General features: G+C 47.2%; 10 protein-coding genes across 10 annotated transcripts; 4 read left to right on the forward strand and 6 right to left on the reverse strand.

Annotated features, from left to right (window-relative positions):
* Positions 1-337: 337 nt before the first annotated feature.
* On the forward strand, positions 338-1,355 carry N7495_008623 (uncharacterized protein; the record flags this gene model as incomplete). The annotated part of the gene is made up of 3 exons (XM_057211274.1): positions 338-823; positions 936-1,156; positions 1,316-1,355. 3 exons carry the CDS (start codon positions 338-340, stop codon positions 1,353-1,355), a joined length of 747 nt encoding a protein of 248 aa, XP_057060817.1.
* A 422-nt stretch (positions 1,356-1,777) lies between these two features.
* On the reverse strand, positions 1,778-2,341 carry N7495_008624 (uncharacterized protein; the record flags this gene model as incomplete). The annotated part of the gene is made up of 3 exons (XM_057211275.1): positions 1,778-1,873; positions 2,160-2,270; positions 2,297-2,341. The coding sequence occupies 3 exons, from the start codon at positions 2,339-2,341 to the stop codon at positions 1,778-1,780; spliced, it is 252 nt and encodes an 83-aa protein (XP_057060818.1).
* A 45-nt stretch (positions 2,342-2,386) lies between these two features.
* On the reverse strand, positions 2,387-2,775 carry N7495_008625 (uncharacterized protein; the record flags this gene model as incomplete). The annotated part of the gene is made up of 3 exons (XM_057211276.1): positions 2,387-2,515; positions 2,607-2,653; positions 2,733-2,775. The coding sequence occupies 3 exons, from the start codon at positions 2,773-2,775 to the stop codon at positions 2,387-2,389; spliced, it is 219 nt and encodes a 72-aa protein (XP_057060819.1).
* A 429-nt stretch (positions 2,776-3,204) lies between these two features.
* On the reverse strand, positions 3,205-4,857 carry N7495_008626 (Sds3 domain-containing protein; the record flags this gene model as incomplete). The annotated part of the gene is made up of 2 exons (XM_057211277.1): positions 3,205-4,305; positions 4,360-4,857. Coding segments are annotated over 2 exons (1,599 nt in total), but the record flags the coding sequence as incomplete, so codon positions are not given.
* A 969-nt stretch (positions 4,858-5,826) lies between these two features.
* On the reverse strand, positions 5,827-7,610 carry N7495_008627 (uncharacterized protein; the record flags this gene model as incomplete). The annotated part of the gene is made up of 2 exons (XM_057211278.1): positions 5,827-6,875; positions 6,959-7,610. 2 exons carry the CDS (start codon positions 7,608-7,610, stop codon positions 5,827-5,829), a joined length of 1,701 nt encoding a protein of 566 aa, XP_057060821.1.
* Positions 7,611-9,115: 1,505 nt separating this feature from the next.
* On the reverse strand, positions 9,116-9,985 carry N7495_008628 (uncharacterized protein; the record flags this gene model as incomplete). The annotated part of the gene is made up of 1 exon (XM_057211279.1): positions 9,116-9,985. One exon carries the CDS (start codon positions 9,983-9,985, stop codon positions 9,116-9,118), a length of 870 nt encoding a protein of 289 aa, XP_057060822.1.
* A 1,691-nt stretch (positions 9,986-11,676) lies between these two features.
* Positions 11,677-13,123, forward strand: gel6 (putative 1,3-beta-glucanosyltransferase; the record flags this gene model as incomplete). Its single annotated transcript, XM_057211280.1, has 3 exons — positions 11,677-11,812; positions 11,864-12,075; positions 12,128-13,123. The coding sequence occupies 3 exons, from the start codon at positions 11,677-11,679 to the stop codon at positions 13,121-13,123; spliced, it is 1,344 nt and encodes a 447-aa protein (XP_057060823.1).
* A 410-nt stretch (positions 13,124-13,533) lies between these two features.
* Positions 13,534-15,903, reverse strand: N7495_008630 (protein kinase domain-containing protein; the record flags this gene model as incomplete). Its single annotated transcript, XM_057211281.1, has 1 exon — positions 13,534-15,903. The coding sequence occupies one exon, from the start codon at positions 15,901-15,903 to the stop codon at positions 13,534-13,536; it is 2,370 nt and encodes a 789-aa protein (XP_057060824.1).
* A 3,561-nt stretch (positions 15,904-19,464) lies between these two features.
* On the forward strand, positions 19,465-20,750 carry N7495_008631 (uncharacterized protein; the record flags this gene model as incomplete). Its single annotated transcript, XM_057211282.1, has 5 exons — positions 19,465-19,539; positions 19,622-19,741; positions 19,818-20,157; positions 20,273-20,643; positions 20,712-20,750. 5 exons carry the CDS (start codon positions 19,465-19,467, stop codon positions 20,748-20,750), a joined length of 945 nt encoding a protein of 314 aa, XP_057060825.1.
* Positions 20,751-21,717: 967 nt separating this feature from the next.
* On the forward strand, positions 21,718-22,306 carry N7495_008632 (uncharacterized protein; the record flags this gene model as incomplete). Its single annotated transcript, XM_057211283.1, has 2 exons — positions 21,718-21,745; positions 22,029-22,306. The coding sequence occupies 2 exons, from the start codon at positions 21,718-21,720 to the stop codon at positions 22,304-22,306; spliced, it is 306 nt and encodes a 101-aa protein (XP_057060826.1).
* Between the last annotated feature and the right edge of the window lie 176 nt (positions 22,307-22,482).

The following is a 22,482-nucleotide window of genomic DNA, read 5'->3' on the forward strand; positions in this document are numbered from 1 at the left end:
CCAACCAGGGGAACCAGGTTCGCCAACTAGGAGATGTATCTGACGTACACCAAGGCTTGCATGGTACATACCCCCACTCTCGTGCAAGTGAGTCTGTGCTGCAAGTCTGCGTTTGTTGATTTGTACTTCCAGTCTAGACAAGAACGAAAGTACGACCGTTAGGGATGAAAGTCGAAGGGGCCATATAAAAAGCCAGGAGGACAACCCGAGAGTGTATAATATTTAAAAAAAAAATTAAAAACATTCTCTTTCCTTCTGTGTACATCTACTTTCTTCTTCCTACTTTCATTTCAAAAAGGTCTCTATACTACGGCCTCCATGCCAAGCCGAAGTATCCATGTCGGTCTTCACATTAGTCCAACGTGCCCTTCCTTTCACCCTTTCCTTCAAGCGAAGGAACTCGGCATCCAGCAAAGGAAAAGAGAAAGAGGATGAGGCCAAAGAAGTCCCAGATGAATCGCGCGACATAGAATTGGAACTCAACCTGGGTGGCCGCTCCCCCTGCACATCCCTGCACCGTGACGTCTCCACAAGCAACGTCCATGTAGCGGTGAAGCAGCCCCTAGACGCAAAAGCCGACAACTCCACGTTAAGCGAGACCAAGTTGGATCTAAGGAATTCGATGGATTATCAATCCCAGCCAAGTGCATCCGACGATGAACCCCTGTGCCCGCAGCTCGCCCGCGTCATCAGCTGGGCCAATGTCGTCACTGAGCGGAGTCACTGGACAAATGAACAGGAGGAGGAGCTAGTCAGTGCTCGAAAGCAACTAGCAAGATGCCAGAAGGCGTGGAGCTCAGAGCAAGAACTATGGCTAGATCATGTACGTTGACGTTTTTCTGTTTCACCCCGTCTTTGAATTGATTAGCCGTCTTATCTACAGCTAAGGAAACCCTCTTTTGAGTCTATTCTGACAAATCTTTTTTCCTAATTAGATTCAGATCTTGAATGCCGAGAAAGAAGCCCGCGAGGGCTTTTTGCTCCTGCGGACGAAGCAGCAGGATGAAGAACGGAGCCAGTTTCGCAAGGCATGGAGAAGGCGTCGATCAGTGGAGAATGCGATAAATCAGAAACTGATGCAGAAGGAGGAGCAGAAACCTAAACCAACACAGAAGGGGAAGCAGAACGGGCTTGATAAATTGGGTCGGCTGCAGCGGTATGGATCTTTATCTCTGGCTCCTAGTTTAACCCCTAGGACCATGACTACTGTGGCATGTTGATGGAATTGGACCATGTACGTAATGATTGACTGCATATCTAAGACGAACAAAATGTGAAAAAAGGCATTTTACCATTCGCTTCTCTTGATACTTAGGTATGATCTACTCGTTATCGACTATACCTACGGTCGTTGATGATAAATATTTACAACCCTAACCCAGTTCTAAAATAGACAAACGTCAGATAATTCCTCAAGATTGGAAGCTGATTCGTGTATTGAGGTGTACCTACTCTATTTTGTCCATCTCGACTATTTACTCACCCTTGACAACCGGCAGGCAACCGGAACCAACTCGGGGTCTTAGGATGGTGTTTTTGCGCAATTCGGGTGACTGCAGGTGACAGCGCGTCTTGGAAAAACTCCGAAGAGCACTATTTCTTTGAAAGGTTGCGCATCTTGATCGCACTTGAAGTACTTCTCGCACATGTCGTACGAACACCCCGGAGGATTCAGGATCTGATCCGAGGAGAAGCGCTTCCGCTTGCTGCTTCTCTCCCGCTCCATGCCCTGAGATTGGAACATCTCGAAGTCAATCGAAGGCCACGCTGTTAGCAATTACATGTCCATAGGGCTGGGGAAATCGGGATGTAATGAGCTGAACAGCTCTGATTTTAGCATGCGTTCATCGACAGGCTTAGGAAGGCAGTGACACTGTTACGATTTCAATCAGGCCGGAATTGATCTAAATCTGTGGCCAATCCTGGGAGGGGAAAGGCTGGAGTATTTGTAGAAGCGGATAGTTGTAGAAGAAGGGGGTGGCTTTACCAGAAACCTGTTTTGATACCTAGTTAATCTCCGGAAGAGGGAGTAAAACTTCGAAGTAAAGTGAGAGTGAAAGAGGAACAATAGCTGCTAAAGCTCGTAGGTGAGTGGCTTTAGAGAATTGAAGCAGGACTTCAGTGAAGCGAAAAAGAGTATAAAGATAAAGGGAGCACACATGCTGGACCCCAGAACCAACTAATGACGTTGTGTGTTTGCTGCTTCGCTCAGAATGTATTCTCTGAGATTGGAATATTTCGAAACCAGTCGAAGTCCGAGCTGGAAGAAGCTACATCCCTATAGGGGCAAGCAAACCAGGGCGCAAAGAGCTAAACAAGTCCGGATTCGGTGCGTGGCCATCAGAACATCGAGACTCAGACGGCAGCGGCGCCGTCACAATTTCGATCAGGCCAGAGTCAATTCACTAACCAGGGCTGTTGCCGACCCCCGGAACAGGGAGACCGGAGTGGTTGTAGAAGAGACGGTGGTATTAACCAGGAACCCATGATGACCTAGATAGCCGAGGCGGATTATCTAGGGAAGTGAAGGTAAAACCTTAGAAGTAAAAAGAAGGTGGAACTGAGAGTGAAAGATGTACAATAGTTGTTAAAGCTCGCAGACTAACCTTAGGGCTGGAGTGTTGAAGACGAGAGCATTGAAGTAAGAATTGAACTATTCCAGTGAATATTAGACTAGTGAACAAGCGAACAAGTGAAGACTGCGAATTTCTTGGGCGCTGATCTATACTTACCTAAGTAGCCTTCCTCATGAGCGGAGGATTCTGTGGTTATCATGGTGCAACGGAGCGGCATGCATTGAAATGACTGCCTATCATCATCCGGACATATTGATATTATCTAGTTATCTCAAATCTTTGCAGGTGAGCAAGATGGAAGCAAGATCCGCAGTTAGAATCAAAATGAGGAGATGATAGAGACAAGAACCTTAGTGGGTTAAGTGAGAAGGGAACGATTCGAAGGAGAAACTTGGTCGAAATCTATCATTATGCAAATCGCCACTAGCCTCTAAACAAGAAGGCCAAAAGAGCGAAAAGTGAAATTAAAAGAAGAAAAAAGTGAAAAAAAGTAATCAATAACCGCCACTCAACGCCCCTCCCTATCCAAAATTGGAAGAATCTCAAGAGAAAAAAAAAGGCAGAAAAAGAAAGAAAAGGGAACAAAATACGAAGAGGCATCCGCGCAGCAGATATATCCCAATCCCAATCAGTGGTGTCGTGTCCGCTTGCTACTTCGCTCCCGCTCCATCCCTTGAGATTGGAACATCTCAAAGCCTGTGGATGGCCGGGCCGGAAGCAGCTGCATCCCCATAGGGGCAGGGAAATCAGGATGGAGGGAACTAAAAACATCCGGGTTCGGCGCATGGCCATCAACGGGCTCGGACGGCAGCGAAGCTGTCACGATTTCGATCAAGCCGGAGTCGATCCACCCGGAAGATTTATCACCTAGCCGGTCCAGCCGGGCACAGTCATCATCTACTTCGTCGTTAAGGAGCGAGGTAAGAGGCGGCGCATTGCCATTGGGGCGCGCATGGTAGTTAGCCAGTGCGTGGTAAGGAAGGGCCGGACGGGTGGCTGGCTTATCCGCCAGCTCGGCAAGAGCGCTGAGAGCACTATGCGCCGCGGTAGTGCGGGTAGAGCGAGTCTGGTGGAAGTTGTGACTGGCAGTACGGATCATATCAGTCGCGGGAGTTCCATTATCCTCGTGACCAGTTCCCTCGGGCGTATCCTCAGCGTCGGTGTTATTGCCATTGGTGATAGCACCGGATTGGTCTGCACGCTTGGAAGTTGAGAAGAAGTGGAGTGCAGCGATGTGTGCCTGGTTGGCATGTGCGCTGAGCTCTTTGTCGGTGAACAGAGAGTGGATGGAGTAGGTGGGCGCAGTTTGCTTTTCCAGGTACGCCTTGGACCGCTCGGCAGGAGTCGTGCCACCTGTATCACGTACAGGTGATCCCAGATCCTCTTCCGGGGCTTTGCGCTTGCGCTTGTTGAGTTCTGATCCGATGCCGTTTCCAAATTCATCAAGGTCAACTCGGTGGCGGGTGTGTCGTGTTTTGCGATTGCTATGAATGCCGCCAGGACTGGCGGGGTTTGTGATGCTGAATTGGTTGGGGTGTAGCAAGAGCGCATTTGTATCGGCAATGTCAAGATGTTCCTTTTCACGCATCAGACGAGTTCGTTTACCCGAAACGCCTTGCATCAAACGCTCGCGGAGGGTAACGGCAAGCTGCTTAAATTCCTCTCGCGCAAAATGCATACGGAAATCCCAATCACGCTTGTAGCGGTCGATGTGGTTGCCATGGCGAGACTTAGAAAATGGGTTAGGGCAAAGTATTTTTTGGGCAAAATTTGGGGCATGTACCATAAGCTTAGCCAAATCGGCATCACGCTGCTCCTTCACTCTGTTCACTTCTTGAACGAATTTCGAGTACCATGTTCCGGATAGGCTTGCCATTTCTTTGGCAAATTTACCACCGCCGCCAACAGTTTCTTCAATAATCTGAGCAATTTCATCTGCGGAGTCGGGAAGGGGGCCAGGTTGGAGGGGCTCGGCGTTGTTAATCAAAGTCATGTCGCATTGCAGGGAATGTAGTTGTTGGCGAAACTGAGCATCACGGTTGACACTGAAGGTCGAAGTCAAGTCTTGCAAGCGATCTTGCAGTGCGGAACGACGCTTGTCACGCTTTGAAACTGGGCCAGAGCCAGAAATGCCTCCAGTAGGACTTGCGGAGCGACGAGGATGTTGGTTGTAGGCGAAACCAGTCCCGGGAGACGGGGGTGCTGGGGAATACGCCATAACTTTGAAGTTTGTAGCAGTAGAGGTATATTGGGGTTCAGAAAGCTCAGTAGCAGTGAGGATCTCAGAAAAAGTATGGTAGAGGGAGAGGATTCAAATGCGAGTGGTGAGCTCTTGAAAAGCGAGTACTTCTAGATAAGCAGTGGTTTTGGACCGGATTAAAATTCTTCCGCACCGAGGCATAAAGTACAACTCGAAGTGGAAGTGGAATTAAAACCAAAGTGAAATAATAGAGAGGCAGAGTGGTTTGAAAACTATTCATATTCAATAATTAACTTCCTTGGAAGATATAGAGCCCTTGATAGAACCTTTAAGAATCAGGATATTAATTCCACGTCAAAATCATGCATGATGTCTTTAATAGTCACCTTGGTTCTATACAGACTCGGTGCATGCATGACACCCCTATTATGACTCCATGCGATAATTAGATCGCAAAAAGTCCCAGAACTAGAGTCCCGTAACCCAGATTAACTATGTATAAACCCCCCAATCAAACGAGAGCTAAACAGTCGGTGAAGCAGTGGTGCCTGACGATGCCTGAATAAGGAGCCTGGAGCCTCAGGAGGTGAAAATGTCGCACATTTTACGTTTTTATTCCGTACTTCGGTCATGAGGGGAAAAAAGGAGGTTCAACCCAAGATTCATACAATGAATATACGACTTGAGTCGCATATTATCAGAATGGAATGGAAGAGAAAGGTATACGAGATGAGAAAACAATCATAAAATTCTTCGCCAAACGATGAGAACCAAAATGAGAACCGACAATCATGGGTATTTCAAGTTCATTTCAATCCTGCCAAAGCCCAAAGATGCAGGAGAGGCAATCAAGGCCGAAAAAGTGGACAAAAAAAGTGGACAAAAAAGAGACATAAGTATGGAACTCCAGGACTCCCGGGGTCCAATATGATAATCGTTGCAGCTGATAGACAGCGGTACACAAAGTTAAAAGGTAATAATGGCGTGATAAGAGGGGTTATATGAGAAGAAGAAAATATAGAAAGAGATGTCGGAGATGGGAAAGAGATATTATTGGGTGCGTCGGATCACAAACACGCCCAGCTCGACTCCATCGTGAGGCTCACTGTCCTCACCATATGGCCTCTTACGAATGCCCTCGAATATTTCACTGAGAAGCATAGCCGATGTGACATCCTTATTATCGGCCATGAGACCGCTAGGTCCACTAGCATTCTTCAACGGGGGACGTCGGCCGTTCTGCCAGTATAAGCTGAGAACTTCCTTCATGCGAGCTTTTTCTTGGTGGATGAACCATTCCACCCAAAGATTGCGATCCAACTTGGCACTCGCCTTGCCTGCATCAGCCACTTCGAAGCGAGAAGACGTTGAGCTTAGTGACTCGCACAAAGCAACAATGTTCGCCTTCATGGTGGCGAAATCATCCATTTGGGAGACTGTGGACAGCTTGCCTAAGTAACGGCCCACGTCGGCTGACAAGCCGTTTACAACAACTAGTTGTCGGAGGAGTGGATCGAGAATAGGACCCAGATATTGGGATTTGAATGTGGATGCACCCCTCTTGGTCGGGTAGATGAAAAGAAGCGAGCCGCCGTTCGGGGCTAGCTCGCACAGGCGATCCACGAGGAAGGAGGGACGGGTGGGACAAAACACGTCTCGGTACTCTTGTGCAGATGGCGGGGGAAGATATCGCTCCAAAACCGAGAGATGAACACTGTGGGGAGGAACAATGGGCATGGGGGCGTGGGAGATATTTCGTTGGAGTGGGCCACGAAAGTCGTGGTACGCCCCGACCACGGCGGCGCTGGAAAAGACGGTCGCGTTGAAGTAGTCATCGGCGGCAGTAAAGGAGCGAGGTGTGCTAGGAGGAGAATGAGGTAGGTTGGACAGGCTGAATTGTTCCGGGACGGCGTGAGTGACATTAATATAGGGAGACTGGCCCGGCTGCAAGTGATTGTGTACGGCCTGGACGACAGATGTGAAGATGGTGTTATTTTTGGGACCAGACATCGACTGGTCGGATGTCCGCGGATATGGTAGTGTCTGGGAAACGATCTTGACAGCATCACCTCGAGGATTTGAGATTGCCAAAGACGAGACTGTTATTATTCCCTTTTGTCAGCATTGATTATGGTGCTGAGACGATTGGCGCGATGGGAATGGGCGCGGGAGGTTAACTAACCAGTCACATTGATTCCATGATCTAACCAGAACCCCACATCCTGTTGGCAGTCCATCTCGTCTTGAACACCGGGGCTTCCTCTGGAGCTAGAAGTTGAATCATGAGACAAGCCATCGGATGTGCCATTAAGGATATCTGGGCCGGTCGGCGAGGTATTCATTCTGGGGTCCGACCGCATCATAACTGACGAACCCGGATACTGTGGCGGTTGTGCATCAAAGAGCAGCATATCTGATTTTCCGCCCCACACAATATGACTATCGTCTTCTGGTGGAGTTGGTGGGAGATTGGCAGGGTAGTCTTCCTGGGAGGAAAGAGGAGAGTTCCAGGGCGACAAATTAGACGAATGCGTCACCACCTGTCTCGACCCGCAAGAGATATTGGTGGAGAGACGAAGACGAGACTCGTTGGATCGGATACGCGATTCCGAGCGAAGCGGGGAGGAGCTGCGTTGGTCCCAGGAAGGAAAGTGCACGGGGACGCTGCCTTTAGACAAGAAGCGGGATACCGGGGAAGGTCTTGTACGGAGAGAACCTTGGGAGGCTCTTCTCCGAAGTTTGGCTGGACTAGGGCCGTCGTGGGTGTCCGGTAGGGAGTGATGAGAAAGTCTTCGTTCGTGGTCGATTCTGAGCACTGATTGGGTAGTTTGCATGATTCAAATGGAATGACAGTAGTTGTTATCAACACTGTCCATTGGTGATAATGTGATACTGGGTAAGTCGTATATATCGGGTACTTCGAGATAGGGATAGGGATGGAGGATGATGATAGTAAGGGGGGGGGGGATGATAGTAGGAAGAGGGGGAGGAAGAGGAAATGAAGCAGAGAATCGAAGCGAAACCCGTGAGGAGAAGAAAAGAAGATGGAAACGGAGTCAGGAGTAACTAATGGGAAGTGGGTAAGTCACAGGTACAAAAATTAGATATGGTAGACATACGATGAAAGCAGGTACCGAGTACGGGGTTGGGAAAAGAGGCGAAGGCCCAGACCGAGATGTTCTAGACCACAGAGCCCCGATCGTCGAGTCATCTACTCCGTACAGAGTACTTGAGCCCTAATTATTGAGTAGTATATTTTATATTTTATACCTAGTTGCTTTCATATTTTATCCCGTTGCATTTTTTCCACTAATTTTATTCTTTATTTCCTGCATGAAGACAAAGATGTGCAGTAGAAGGGTTTCAGTGCTAAAAAATGTAGGCGATAGTCTAGGCGGGTCTTAGGCCTCGCTACTTGGCCTTAAGGACCCACGCAGCTGGGGCGATCATTCTCAGTTATTGCATCGAGTTAATGAATTCCAGTGTTTTCTAGATTAAATAGTAAGCACCTGTCATTACAAATAGAGCTGGAAAGTATACTTTTACTACTAGAATTTTCAATTAATCAATTAATATTAACTTTTTGTTCTTATATACTTAAGTACTGGATACTCACAAACGATGCCGTCAGAACGGATAAGTGCAAGTACCTAGTACTTCGGTACAAAATCAAGATTACATTACGACGTCGAATCCGTAAGGCCCACAATTTCAGGGATCAGGGAAATCTATCCAAGTCCTAGAAGACTTACTCCATCCTCGATCCCCGATTCCCGATTTCCCCAAATCCATTCGATCGTGCTTTTAGGATTGGCCGTTGAACCGTTTAGTTCAGATTCATCTCCCCTTCTCCACTGTTAAGTCTCACGTAAATAGGTATTTGCCACTGACACAGAACGTTTCCATGGTTTTTAGAAATTACTAATTTTTTTTTTTTTTGGCCTGGGTAATTAAGTACACTGAAAAGAAGCCAAGAGGATCTAGAGAGTCTAGACTACATAGACTGTCCAGATTTCCGCATCTACCTGCACGTCTGTTGTGGTGTAACCCGGATATGTGCCGAAGTCGCTCAAAGGCCGATCTTGATATAAATCAGATCGAGAAATCTCCAAGGTTCTCGGTCGAGATCCGTAAGGGATGCGGGGGTTGCCATGTGGGAGCATGTAGCCGCTGCAAAGTCCCGTTTCATATGGAAGGATTTGACTTTAGTCACGTTGACTTCACGTTGAAACATCGATCGATGCAGCCAAGAGTCTCAGCATTTTAGACCTTGGCAAGGTTATATAATAAGGGAGACCCAAAGATCAAATGATCAAAAGATCAGACTTTTTCAGACTCTTCATGAAGTTAGAGACCGTCGACGGGCCTGGTTGGGAGCAGAGCCCAAGGGCTGTATCTCACGAGAACAGTTCCAAGCCTTCCAGACAAGTGAGGAGCGGTATCGCTGCTCCTCACGACTGAGCCGCAACTGTTTCTGGGCGAAACTCGATGGCTTGATAGCGATCGTACATGTGGAAGTTGAGCGGGCCAAGATAGGAATCGAAGGTAACTTTGCGACCGCAGGGGTAACACCGGTATCAAGCGTGGCGCACAACTCATGACACTGACGGACCAGCTGCTGCACGCCCTCTGTCAGACGAGAAGCGCGATCCTCAATGTCAGGCCAGAAGGCGTCACCCCAGAATGGATCTTCTCGAACAGCCGTCTCCAATGCTGACAGCCAGCAGTCAAAGCCGGAGTGGGGACCCGCCAATAGGGCAGCCACTGTGACGAAGCGGATCGTCGGTTCCGAGTGGAGGACGTGAAGAACGATACAGGCAGGACATCTTGCGGTGAGATACCAGTCGTGCTCCTCGATCAAAATACAGTGAAGCCAGGCAAAAGCACTGCGGGCCTCGCCTCTAAAAGCCCTTTCTGGTTCTGCCCCTTTGTGGCTGGAGAGCGCCCGCGCTGCGATCCGCTCTGCTTGATGGTTAATCAGGAACAAGGGTACTAGGAGGGTGTGGATGATGTCGCGGTGGAGACGAAACGCCTCCTGGTCTGTTGTGTCGTATGCGAGGTGGTGGGTTGAACAGAAGGCTGGTCCTTCCATGCCACAATCCTGTCGGTGTAATTGTTCTCGCACAGCGCGAAAAGTCTCATTGGAATCCAAGTTCATCTGATCGCGAAGTGAAATGCGAAACGGACAAGGGGTCTCGGCGGTCGACATTGTGGCGTATATTAATGGTAATACAGAAAAGAGGGAATTTTGGTATGTGTATATTTTCGTATTTTCGTATTTTCGTACTTCGGTGTTTTCGTATTATCAAGGTATTAGAAGAGCATTATAGTAGCATGTCGAAGAATGTACAATCATAGAGAGTTGATAGTCGAAGATCGAATATAAAGAAGACTGAAACCGGATGCGGGCTTTAATATGAAAGAAACCCCCCTTTATGAAACGAACGTCATGAGAACGCAAACCAGCAGAGATGATCGAAATGGAACAACTCCACAGCTGACGAACGCAGAATGAATGTAAGATTAGGATTGGCGGAATATGTCGGAATGGTGGAGAGTAGTGGAGATAAGGGGAGTCTGGACTCTTGCTCACATTGGACACTCAATTTCTATACATAGGATAATAGACCCGAATATTTTAATACGAATGTAATATTAGTATCTAGTATGTAGCTATGTATACCTAATGTGATAGATGTGATTGTGGCGATGCAGATGTGATATAGGAATATTTCGGCACAAGCTACTTAAGACAAATACGCCCCAAACCCACTTACGGTCTAGTTGGGAAATTAGCTTCCATCTTCTAGTTATCTGACCGCTAAATGTTAAGGAAAATTAAGGGTCTAGATTGAGAGACTAGTGATTTGCCTAACTACTATTAGCTGCAAATGTAAATTTGTTGTGTAGATTGGTTCGACTACCACTACTACTCCTCCGTACTACTATGACGCGTGGTATTTCACCGGTAATCCAACCTCGGACTACCATGTCTCAACAGTAGATAATTTTAGAGACTTGAAACGAGTGAAGACCCTAAATAGCCGCTTTTTTCCGTTGAAAAGGCCAGATGGTCGTGTGCCAATCGATTGAGCTGTGGGGTTCACCCGCTTCTAGTGTACTAAATAGTAGGTAGTAGTACTGAGTTAAATAGGCCTGCTAGCGTAGATAAAAGAGGCCCAGTTTTGCGGTGAGGTTAGATCTAGACCCTCGAATAGAAGTATCGGTGCTGGCACAGAACAGTTGGCAAGTGCAGAGTAGGTGTGTCTTTTTTATGCCCGTAGTGGAGGATAGGATCCCTGAGACCGAGGTTCTCCAGGGTTAGAGATGGTTAAGAATTTATCTCACTAGTATGCAAGGCAATCCCGCCAGTCATAGAGAAACACCTCAATGAACGGCCACAGGGTTCTACGAGGCCTTGCAGTGATAGGGCTCTGAGGGTGAGAGTGGAGTGGAGTATAGGGGAAAGGGAAGGTCCCGAAATTTAATTCAAACTAATTGTGGATAGTTAGCTAAATAGCGTTAACCTATTATCTTATTAATATTCTCCACAAGGATATCTATATCATGTGTACACAGTACCTCAAAGCTTCATATCTTCAATCTCCATCTTTAAATGTTCGTCGTAGGAATGTGTACGCTAAAAGATAAAATACATAAATACGCCAAGAATTTGAAATCTCGTTCTAATCGTGTATCTTTTGTATTTTTCGTCGTCCTTTTGCTTCTTTTGCTTCTTTTGCTTGCCTGTTCTGTTTCTTTCCATCTTCTTTGTGCAATCGCGTCGCTCTTTCTTGATTTGAGGTTCTTTATTCATAATCAGTTCCTATTTCAGTTTCAGTACACATCTCTCTAGTTTATTTTGTTTCTGGTCATCTTACATTGTACGATTACAGCGCCATGTTCTCCTCATTGGCGTCCTTGGCTTCGCTGGCCCTGTTGGTCTTGCAGCCGAGCGCCGTGGGCGCAATTCAAACCATTTCCGCGGTCGGGTCCAAGTTCTTCTACGAGAATGGTACCCAGTATTACCTCAAAGGTACAATCTTCCTTTGACGCGGCCTGCCCTGGTAATTAATTTCAATTATAGGCATCGCCTATCAGCTGACTCCTGATGATCCCCTGGTCGACGAGGCCCAATGCAAGCGCGATATCGTTCGCATGGCCCAGTTGGGAGCCAACAGTATCCGTGTGTACCATGTGGATCCAAAATTAGATCACAAGGCTTGCATGTCAGCGTTCGCTGATGCGGGCATTTATCTGTTCGTCGATCTCGACACTTTCACCACGCAGATTGAGCAGGTTTGTTTTTGAGTTTCTTTTCTCTTTGCTGTCACCTACTAACAATGTCAAGACTAGCCCTCACTGGAATCAGACCCAGTTCGACCGCTTCAAGGAAGTCGCCGATGAGTTCGTCCAGTTCGATAACACCGCCGGTCTGTTCGTCGGCAACGAAGTCGTCACTACATCCAATGGTTCAGTGGCTGCGCCATACGTTCTGGCTGCAGCCCGTGATATCAAGGCATACATCCGAGACAAGGCCGACTACCGAAAGGTCCCAGTCGGCTACTCAGCCGCAGACATCTCTTCCCTCCGCCCCATGCTCCAGAATTACTTCGCCTGCAGCAGCAATGCCTCCGAGCGCCTGGACTTCTACTCGCTGAACGCCTACGAGTGGTGCGGCTCTTCGAGCTACACCACATCCGGCTACGACATGCTTCAGAAGAACGCGACAGACTACCCCATTCCCATCTTCTTCTCCGAAACAGGTTGCAACACCCCATCGCCCCGCACCTTCGCGGACCAGGCTGCTATTTTTGGCTCCGAAATGAGCGATACTTGGTCTGGTGCTATCATATACGAGTGGATCGAGGAGACAAATGACTATGGGCTTATTAGCTACGGCCCTGCTAACACTAATGCCGCTGCTACAAACACCCTTGTCGAGGGAGGTTATACTCGTGGCGGAACTCCTACTCCTGTCTCACCCGACTTTGGTAATCTCCAGTCGCAGTGGGCTACCCTAAACCCGACTGGTGTTGCCCTTGCCTCTTACAAGAAGTCTACCGCTACCATCAGTGCTATCGAGTGTCCTGCCTCGACCTCGGGTGTCTGGGACGTTGACCCGAGCTCTTCGCTCCCTACTATCGGCCAGACATACGGCAAGAGCTCCGGTTCCACCAAGACCGCTGGTGGACAGGATAGCACTGCGACTACCTCTGGCGCGACTGCCTCGGCTACAAAAGGTGCTGCTAGTGCCTTGCAGGTCAGTAGCCCTGTGACAGAGCGCTTGCTCATAATTTCCCTGTTCCTGTCTGCTGTCTTGGGAGTCTTTTCTTTCTGGCTGTAGAATGATTTTAGATAGACGATGACTGTATGAAAATGTTACGGTTCTAAGAATAGAACTGTATGAAAATGTTACCGTTCTAAGAATAGATACTTACCTCTTCCGAGGTTCACAAAGCAAAATTGTTAAGTCTCTGTAATTTAGAAAAATTTAGAAAAATTTAGAACTATTTAGAACTACATGTGTTCATCCCTAATTTTTTTTTGTTCGTAACTTCGTGATGAATGATCTCTCAACCCATGAAACCATTCGGTTCTTCGTGAAAAGCCAATTTCCAAGTCAAAAGTCCACGCTTAACGTGCACAGTTAGTCCTCAAAAACAAACTCCACCTGCCAAGTCCATATCCATACTATCATTGAAACATAACCAATGCTCAGTATCGAAAATTTCAGACATGATCTTAGTTGTCCCTTCAAGCCTTGACCTGGACAGCCTTCTTCCGCCGACCAGTGCGCCCACCAGAAGGAAGGATAATTTTAGGCTCAACCCGTGGCGTGACAGGGGCATATACAGCCGGGGGTCTGAAACCAGGGGGAAGAAGCGAGTCTAGCATCTCCAACTTCGTAATAGCAGGAGTATGAGTATGTGTACCCTCTAGCTCACCGAGAGAATCGTCGTCACTGGGAGATTCCGATAAGCCGAAATCGAAGTCCGAGACGGACGAGGATTCACAGGGGTCTATATCCTCGGTTTGCTTCTGTGTTTTGGGGAGGGGTGCAGGCAGGGCAGGTTCTTCGTAGATTTTGACGATGTTTTGCATGCTCGAATTCAAGTTCAAATTCAAGCTCAAGTTTGGGTTTGAGGATGATTCTTTGAGTTCTTTTCTCTTTTCGGTCTTTGATTTCAGTTTCTCTTTCTCGTTCTCGGGCGGTGGGCAGTGGCTTTTTACGGCTGACCCGTCACGATTTGAGGTTGGGATGTCTTTGAATGCAGACAAGAAATACTTCTGTACTCTGCGCGCGCTGGGCCGTTTCTCCGGCTCAGCGGATAGCATTGCGCGGATCATGAGGAGCATGCGAGGCACGGCGTGGAAGACGCGGTCGCTGCCGCGGTTTCGGCGGCAGCGTTTTAGCGCGTCGCCTTCTAGCAGGGCGATCCATGATTGCACTTGGATCGTATTGCGGGCGAGGTGGTAGGAGGCGTCGGCCATGCCGCCGCCTCGGCCGGCCATTTTGTTACGCGCTGCGCGGTGCGAGGTGAATGAGGATAAGGAGCGTTTGCAGAGGTGGGTCAGGATTTCGAGGATGACAGCTGCGAGGGAGAACATGTCTGCTGGTAACTGGATCGGGGAGGGTTTGTTAATGTTTAGAGATGGGCATGAGGTACTGGTTGATAGGATTGAACCTCTGGATGGGGGTGGGTGTGGAGAGAAAATAGATGTGTTTGAGCCGGCGGTTGAGGCGGAGGAGGTTAGGACTGGCGAGAAGATGGAGTCGGCGGTCGATGCGCTTGATGAAGATGTGAGAGATGGCGCTGTAGGTATTTTAGACTTTCGGTGGAAGCTCGAGAGGAATGAATGCTTCAGTGACGATGTGGCTTTGTCTACGACGCTTCCGTTAGAGGAAGATGACGAGTATGCATATGCGAAGGAGAATCGAGTTGGGGAATCGATTTGGCCGTTGTTCTGGCCAATTCGAATCACTGTTCCCCTGGATGAGGTCGAGTCTGGCGACAACCGTTGGTTCTCGCTGATACCGGCCAGCGGGGGTGGCTTCTTGCGACGTCCTGTACGACCACCAGACGGAAGACTGACTTGGCTCTCGGCGCGGGGCATGACAGTAGCTTGGATAGGCACGGCTCCGGGAACCCAGCGTTCTGGGGCTGCATACTGATATGCCTCGAGGTCGTTGACTTTGGGCGGGACCATGAGGGAGTCTTGCGCTTGGAACTGTCCCAGGAAGATGTTGAAGTTGGGATCCACTAGAACGTTAGATGGTCGGATCGAGCCATGGGCGTGACCGTGCGCATGCAGCCAAGACAGCGCCGACATCAAGCAATGGGGCCAGACGATGAGCGTTTCCCGACGTTGTTCCTTGGCGAGGCGCTTGAAGGCTATGGGCTCGTCGGTTAGGAAGCTGTGCAAAGTGCGATCTGTCTCTCCGCCGGTCAAGAGCACACACATGCTATCATCAGCGAAGTATGAGGCGAAAACTGAGACGATGTGCTCATGCGCCAGCTTGCGCAAGGATTTAATCTCCGAGAGCACTTCTGCCGGAGTGAAGAAGTGTGGTGGTCCGCCAGCTTTAACCTGACTTCGCAGGTAGACTCGACATACATGTCCAGCTAGAATGACCCTGTCGACAGAGGAATCGCGACTCTGGACACTGTTGTTGGTCATGGTGCGCACCAGCTCAATCGGGACACCTTCGTTTTCGGTGTATGTGACATGTTCGCCAGCTCCAATTCCCCGAACCAGGAATCGCCATTGTGCGCGAAAGAACTTAGCATCGAGAGCTGGATCGTTACCGTGAGGTGACAGGCGCAGTTGATCAATACAGTGTTCCGCAAATGGCATGTCGTCATCATCGCAGGATTCGTCTACCAGGGCAAATATGTGATCTGGGATACCGATTGAATCGAGCGTCAGGAAGAGCCGACCCGCTTTAAGAAGGATCCATTCCTTGTACGTCTTGCTCGTCAGACCCTCTCCATAACCAGGCAGATCGAAGAGACGAGCCACATTCTCGGGTTGGAGCCGACTGATGATGTATTTGATATCTAGTGTTGCTTTAATTCTATCTTCGGGCCACCAAAGCGATGTGAGTTCTTGAGACTGAGCCATAATGAGTGCATAGCTCAGCGAATGACAGAAAGGGAAGGAAAGAGAAGAGAAGAAGAGGTGGGGTTGGGGGCGAAAGTGATCGCGTGGGCGACGTTCCAGGTATTTATTAACCTGCTAAAAGATCAAGTGAATTGACTGATGATACAATTTGGTCATCAAGCGATACAAGACTAAGAATGGTGGATATGCTTATCTCGACCCCGCAAGGGTTGACTTGAGTCGTCGATAGTGCGCGGATCAATTAATTAGCCCGTCACAGACCAAACCATTGACGGCAGTTATTTGGTGCTACTTTTATCAAAACAGGCATTCGGCCCCAAGAATCGATAGATTCCCCGGGGTTTTAACGATGTTGTTCTAATTCGGCCAATCGGATATCTTTAACTTATCTGGAAAGTTACTGATATAAGCGGGTCATCGCTTTGAGGTTCACTGACATAGCAAACTAGTAGTATATCATATTGATCTGATCCTTTCCGTAGTAAGGAGCATCTATATAATTGCTTCATTGAAGTTCACTCTACATACAGCAAGGTAATATTTACTCTAATAGCCTACTAGTATTGTTCTGATTTGACTTCTCACTCCCTACCTCCGATGTTTGACATTCTAACTTTCCAAGAGATGATCCTGAAATTGAGTACATAACTAGTAAGACTGTAAAACACATTTTTCTTCCATAATTCCAGTCTTCTATATTGGGTCCGTTTCCGTCCGAGTTCATACCACATACTACGGAGTGTTGCCCCGCAATATGATTGGTAATTTTACCAGCCCGGTATAGTTCATGGCCTCCCCTACTTCATACTCCTTATACTAAGCACAATATATTGATATTTGCTTCTTTATACTTCCGATTTATCTGCACACTATCATCATACATGTCTCATCGGGATATTACCATGGTCATGGGTTGGAATAGATAACATTAGTTGACCTCACGAGGTAACCTAGGCATTGTTTACTGGCGCAGTCAGTGATCTAAGAATCTCTTTGTACATCGTACCATTCCAGTGGCGTCCCAATAGTCCAAGGGTGCTATCTAGCAGAGGGACCCTGCGTAGATATGTGCCGTACCTGCAGATGCTATGCAACTGGTGGCGTAAATTAGTATTGGTCAATTGGAGTTTAATCTCGGACTCCGTACTTCGTGCCGGACTGCTATATTAACATACTTATGTCGCAGCGCTGGAACCATATCTCACACCTACACATCGTCAAGATACTCTATCTTTTGTACATGTCGTGATCACGACAGGCCCAGTGAATTTCACGGCTATCATATACCTACCCAAAAAGCTAAAATCCTTCAGTGGGTACCGAACCAATAAACTAATTCTAACCGCGACCATCAGTGGGATTGAAACTTGGACTTAGCCGCGATGGTCTTGGCGGGTTTTGTGAGGATACGTTTTCCCCTCAGAGAATCTAGACTGACTGATTTTTGAGATGGTAAATTAAGGGGCTCACAGGACTAAACGAGATCCACAAAATGAGGCTTGATTCATTGTTGTTCCAATCAGAATCAATATACTGAGTCGGAAAGACCTCGGGAGTACCTTCTTCCACTTGGCATGACGTCCTTTTCTACTCTGGAGATTGATTTAAATAGCTCTCCAACTTGAAACTATGCCACTGAAACTGGTGATGACAAGAGGAAGCAACCTTGGAAGCTGTAGAGATAATCTTTGCCGAGTTTCTCTATCATCGTGAATTTGATCATCTATCTGACCTGATATTGTCGGAACGGTGACGTTCTTACCGTGCATATGCAACTAGTATTCTCGATGGAATAGATCTAGGTGCGTCGATGCGAAGTTGTAAGAGGTGTAATATTCAATCTTGTCCTCGCTGTAACTAAATAGATAAAACTCGCTAGATTCACTTCATATCGGACCAACAGCATCGTAACCATTCTCATTGGTCCTGTGCCCCACTTTGGTCTAGTGGTATCGACAGATATACATATAAACGACAGCAGGATCATGGAGATTGCCATATAAGTGAGAACGAGAGAGACAAAATTTAGCAGAGGGGTATATGGAACTATTGTAGGTAGGATTTTAGGTAACTGCATGTAAATACATAGTTATTCAAGTACAGGATGGATCGAAACCAGTTTCACCATTTCCTCTCAGAGATTCTTTCTCGGACTCTTTCGAAACACAGCAGTATCCCAGTACAGTTGTAAATTACAGCTTTAAATAGCTTCTGTGTTACACTCGTAATGTTTCCAGGCCTTCAAGAACGTTGATCATGTAAGCAATTCAGTGCGAGTCGCCCAGACAAAGCACAAGTCTTCCCTACACACGCTGCCTTCTTCCACACTCATTTCATACAGAGTAGAGAACCATGACGATTTCTGACTAAACCAATCGATCCTCGCCCCTCGAAAAACCCATACACGCTCGAGGCCTGCAGGCTGTGCCGCGATGCTGCTCTAGAGTACTATATCAGGCGGGATTGAGGGTTGGAAAGAATTATGGCGGAATGCAAATCATTCGGACCGGAACAAAGGGGCCATACTTCACGCCCTTGCAATCCGCCGGCGTCACCGGGAAACTGGACTCACCATTTGGAAGAAGGATAATAACAGCTATAGTCTGTATGGCAAGGGGAATACTATTGGCTTTGCCGGTCAATGGGAGCAGCGGAATCAAAAGGGACAATGCATTAATCTGATAAAAAAAAGAGTGTTGATTCTGATCCCCTCAACTCTAGGGGTCCATGGGTGTTGAAATACCCATGAGAATACCAGCAACTCGGTAGTTACAAATCCGAGGGTTCCACGAGAAATAGCCGCGTTAGCTAAAGAGGGTATCGTAATATTGTACATGGTGAGTTAGTATAGTGCCAATGTTAATTTTCCTAACAGATAGCCACTCATTATTCCAAAGTCCCAAAGAACTGTTGGTACTATTGACTCTAATGTTATCCTATAGCTGCAAACTGTTTGGCGCTATAGTTTGCTGATGGGCCACTGAGAGCCAACCGAATTCCCAGGAAGTGCACACTTGCCCATTCGCGTGCCCCACGTAAAACCCGGCATGCGCTCATCCCTAAGGAGGAGTTTGGCACGACATGTCTCAGCGAAGAAATCTCAGAACATAGGTGGCATAGTCTCCTCTACGAGATAAGTACTGCGAGTTGTTGAGCCTAGTACAATCGCACATAGATTATCCAATTCTGTAAATATTTGGTGGCTCAATTCTTTTTGGTGAAAGCGATATAGTAGGTCGCAAGAGCGTGAAAACGCTAACGACACCTCTCATTACTGCATAAATGAGGCAAGCCACTATGTCTTTAGGGAAGCTCCAAGCCAATGATCGTGTTTAATATGCGCGAGTGTTTGAGTGACACGTAATGACGCATTGCATGGAATGTAATGATTGGATGCTAAGGTATCGGATCAGATTGAGGCTTTGGTCATGAGTTGTCATTGCAGAGAAACCAAGTAGGAAGGGGGCCCGATCTCCGCCCACTATGTTATTATTTTTAATCCTGTCTTGAAGAAATTGCTCGCGCAATCTTTTCAACCTTTTCTAAGTAACAAAGGAAATTATGGATGTCGGAGCCCTAAAGTCACTATTCTCTGAGTTATGTACGTTTGAAGAAAAGAAGAAGGTCTTGGTCGAGGTAGGTGGTTCACACCGAAGAAGCCTGGATCTACCATAGTGCCAGGCAATTGCGCTATTCTCTTACAAAATTCTATTCAAAGGACGCTTTTCGAATCATTGAATCGCAGGAGGAGCGAATCAAACACCTTGAGTTTGAACTTGAGAGCGAGAAGAGTTCTCGACGCACATTCCAGGTGGAAAACGTCGAAGCTAAAGCAGAAGTTAGGAGATTAAACGATACCAATGTGGGCGTTTTTCTAAATTCTAAGTCACCGAATTTAAGCTCACTTTTCTTAGAATAGAAATCCCTTCATAGTTGTGCTAGTTGATGGCGATGGCGCCAAGTTCCTGGACACTTTGCTACAGAGTCCAGAAGGCGCTGTTGAAGCCTCCAAGAGGCTTACAAAGGCAGTAAGAGATTTTTTGCGGGACAGTCCATATAGCAGCGAGGACGTACCCATCCTTGTTCGAATATATGCAAATCTGAATGATCTGGCGAGGGCATTGCATAAGAATAAAGTAATATCGTCCGAAAAGGATTTGCATCGATTTGCAGAACTATTCACCAACAGTCGTGCTGAGTTTGAATTTATCAATGTTGGTCCGGGCAAAGAGAACGCAGATTCTAAAATGAACAGTAAGACTTTATTACCTGTTTTTGTGCTCTACTTACAATCTAGCAGGGATGCTAAACCACTTCCATCGAAATTTCCAGTGCAAAAAAATATTTTTTGCTGCTTGTCATGATAAAGGCTACATACACCAGCTCCGTGATTTTATCGGAGATAGTGAGGGTGAAAAGCGGATTATTCTCGTCGAGACGACCCCTGCAGGGGCACAGTTTAAGACCCTAGGATTTGAAATCACCTGTTTTAATGACGTGTTCCGTTGTGAGCATCTTCCAAGTGAACAGGAACCCAGTCGTCTTGGCTTCCAAAGACCTTCGGTGACTACCGCCGATGAAACAAACGGCACATCCTCGTTGTTTCGGGATTCACGTGCAAATTCCAATGGAGAATTATCTCAAGCGACAACGCTCAATAGCCCTGCACTTGCTACGCCCTTGATCCAGGGATCAGTGATAGATCCTGATGTTGATATCTCGGGAAATGGTGGAATTTCTGTGAGGTATCCTTCGACATATGCGACAATTGGAGTATCCAGTCATCATCAAAATATCACAATCAAAAGAAGCGAGACCAAAGAAACGAAAATAATCGAATACAATAGATACAAACAACGATTAGATATACCGATTCGGCCCCCCTCAGATACCGCTGCTAAAGACTCCTATTACAAGAAACTACACCAGATAGCACCTAGAGGATTCTGCAATGAATATTATCTTCTGGGACGCTGCGACCGGTTCAGGTGTAAAATGGTTCATAATGAAAAGTTAAGTGCTAGGGAGATCGTCATACAAAAGTACAAAGCAAGACAGGGTCAATGTCCCAATGCCCCTGATTGCACGGATTATGACTGCTACCTAAGCCACCATTGTCCCTTCGGCAAAAAGTGTGATTACTCTCCTTGCAAGTTTTCGGTGCATATATCTGATAGTGACCTCAAGGTAGTGTGAGTAGCTGCCCAAGTGTTCTGCTGCTAAGGGCAATGTACTGATATATCATAGAGAACGATGGATCGAAGGCGAAAGTGGACCGAAGTTTTTGGAGACCTGAAAGACATAATATTTGCTCAAGGATTTTCTATAGTGAAGTTTGGTGTATTCAACATTCATCACGCCTTTTGCCTCTGTTCAGTTTCGCTTGAACTATCTCATCAACTATAGGTACAATTCCATCCCAGATAAAGTGCTCAACGGTATCATTTATTCTTTAGCAAATCCACTCATTATGCGCTTAAGTGTATCTACAAGGTCACAGTAGCCTGACTGATCTTTCGTAGTTTACAAGGGAGAGAAGAAGTAGAAGTAGGTAGGTACTTTAACCCTCCCCCCGGACAAACAAAACCATCTACAGCGGAGTTGCTTTCTCTCATGAGCTTTTTCGATCGATACCAGAGAACCTTATTCAGTATCGCCCTGGGGTGAACTACACATCAATTTCGGAGCTCCTGAACAGCTCTAGTGATGGAGAAACGTCCGATTCTGATGTAGGCCCCGATTTTGAAGATGATATTACGACGCTATGGAATTTTATTTCATATATATATTAGTGAGAATAACAGTTTTTTCACGATGTATCGGCTAGTGCAGCTGGCTATTTGTGCGTGACTGAAATCTTACAGGCAAGTAAGTCACTGGCGGGAGAAATTTATTAGCGGTCTATGCAAAGAGTTTCCCACAGGCTAATATGTGAACTAGAAGAGGTGCCGGGCGCTATTTCCTCACATGAAATCCGCAATGTCCCAACGATCAACATCACTTGAGTCTACAACCATGGACCACGTTGCTCTATAGAGGTGCGCGGTATGCGTGGCAAAGCGGCAATATCGCAGATACAAGAGAAATGGCAGTAAAGTCAAGAAATCAAAAATTGATCTTACTAGATGAAGAGCATAAAGAGGTCCTCGATAGCACAGGCATGTTGGCAACGGTATACTGGCTTGGCGGCCGATGGCGGGAGGTGGAGCAACTCGACATGCAGGTGATGGAGACTCGCAAGACAAAGCTCAGCGAGATTCATCCTGACACACTAATGAGTATGGCTAGTCTGGCAGCAACGTATATGAAGCAGGGCCGGTTGGGGGACGCTGAGCAGTTACAGATGCAGGTGATAGAGACGAGCAGACGAAACTCAGCGACGACCATCCTGACACACTGTTGAGTATAGCGAATCTTGCTTTCACTTGGAAATCTTCAGCCCACAATGCCGAAGCCATCAATCTGCTACGAGAGTGCCTGAAGGGGAATAGGAAACGGATGAGGAGTGGGAATTCGATAGGGAATAGTTAAGAAGGCGCTGGATATGGATGCGTAGATAATCTACGCTCAGAGTCTGTA

This window comes from Penicillium taxi, assembly GCF_028828555.1.
Source record: "Penicillium taxi strain IBT 34144 chromosome Unknown utg000005l_segment0_segment0, whole genome shotgun sequence".
Taxonomy (NCBI): Eukaryota; Fungi; Ascomycota; class Eurotiomycetes; order Eurotiales; family Aspergillaceae; genus Penicillium; species Penicillium taxi.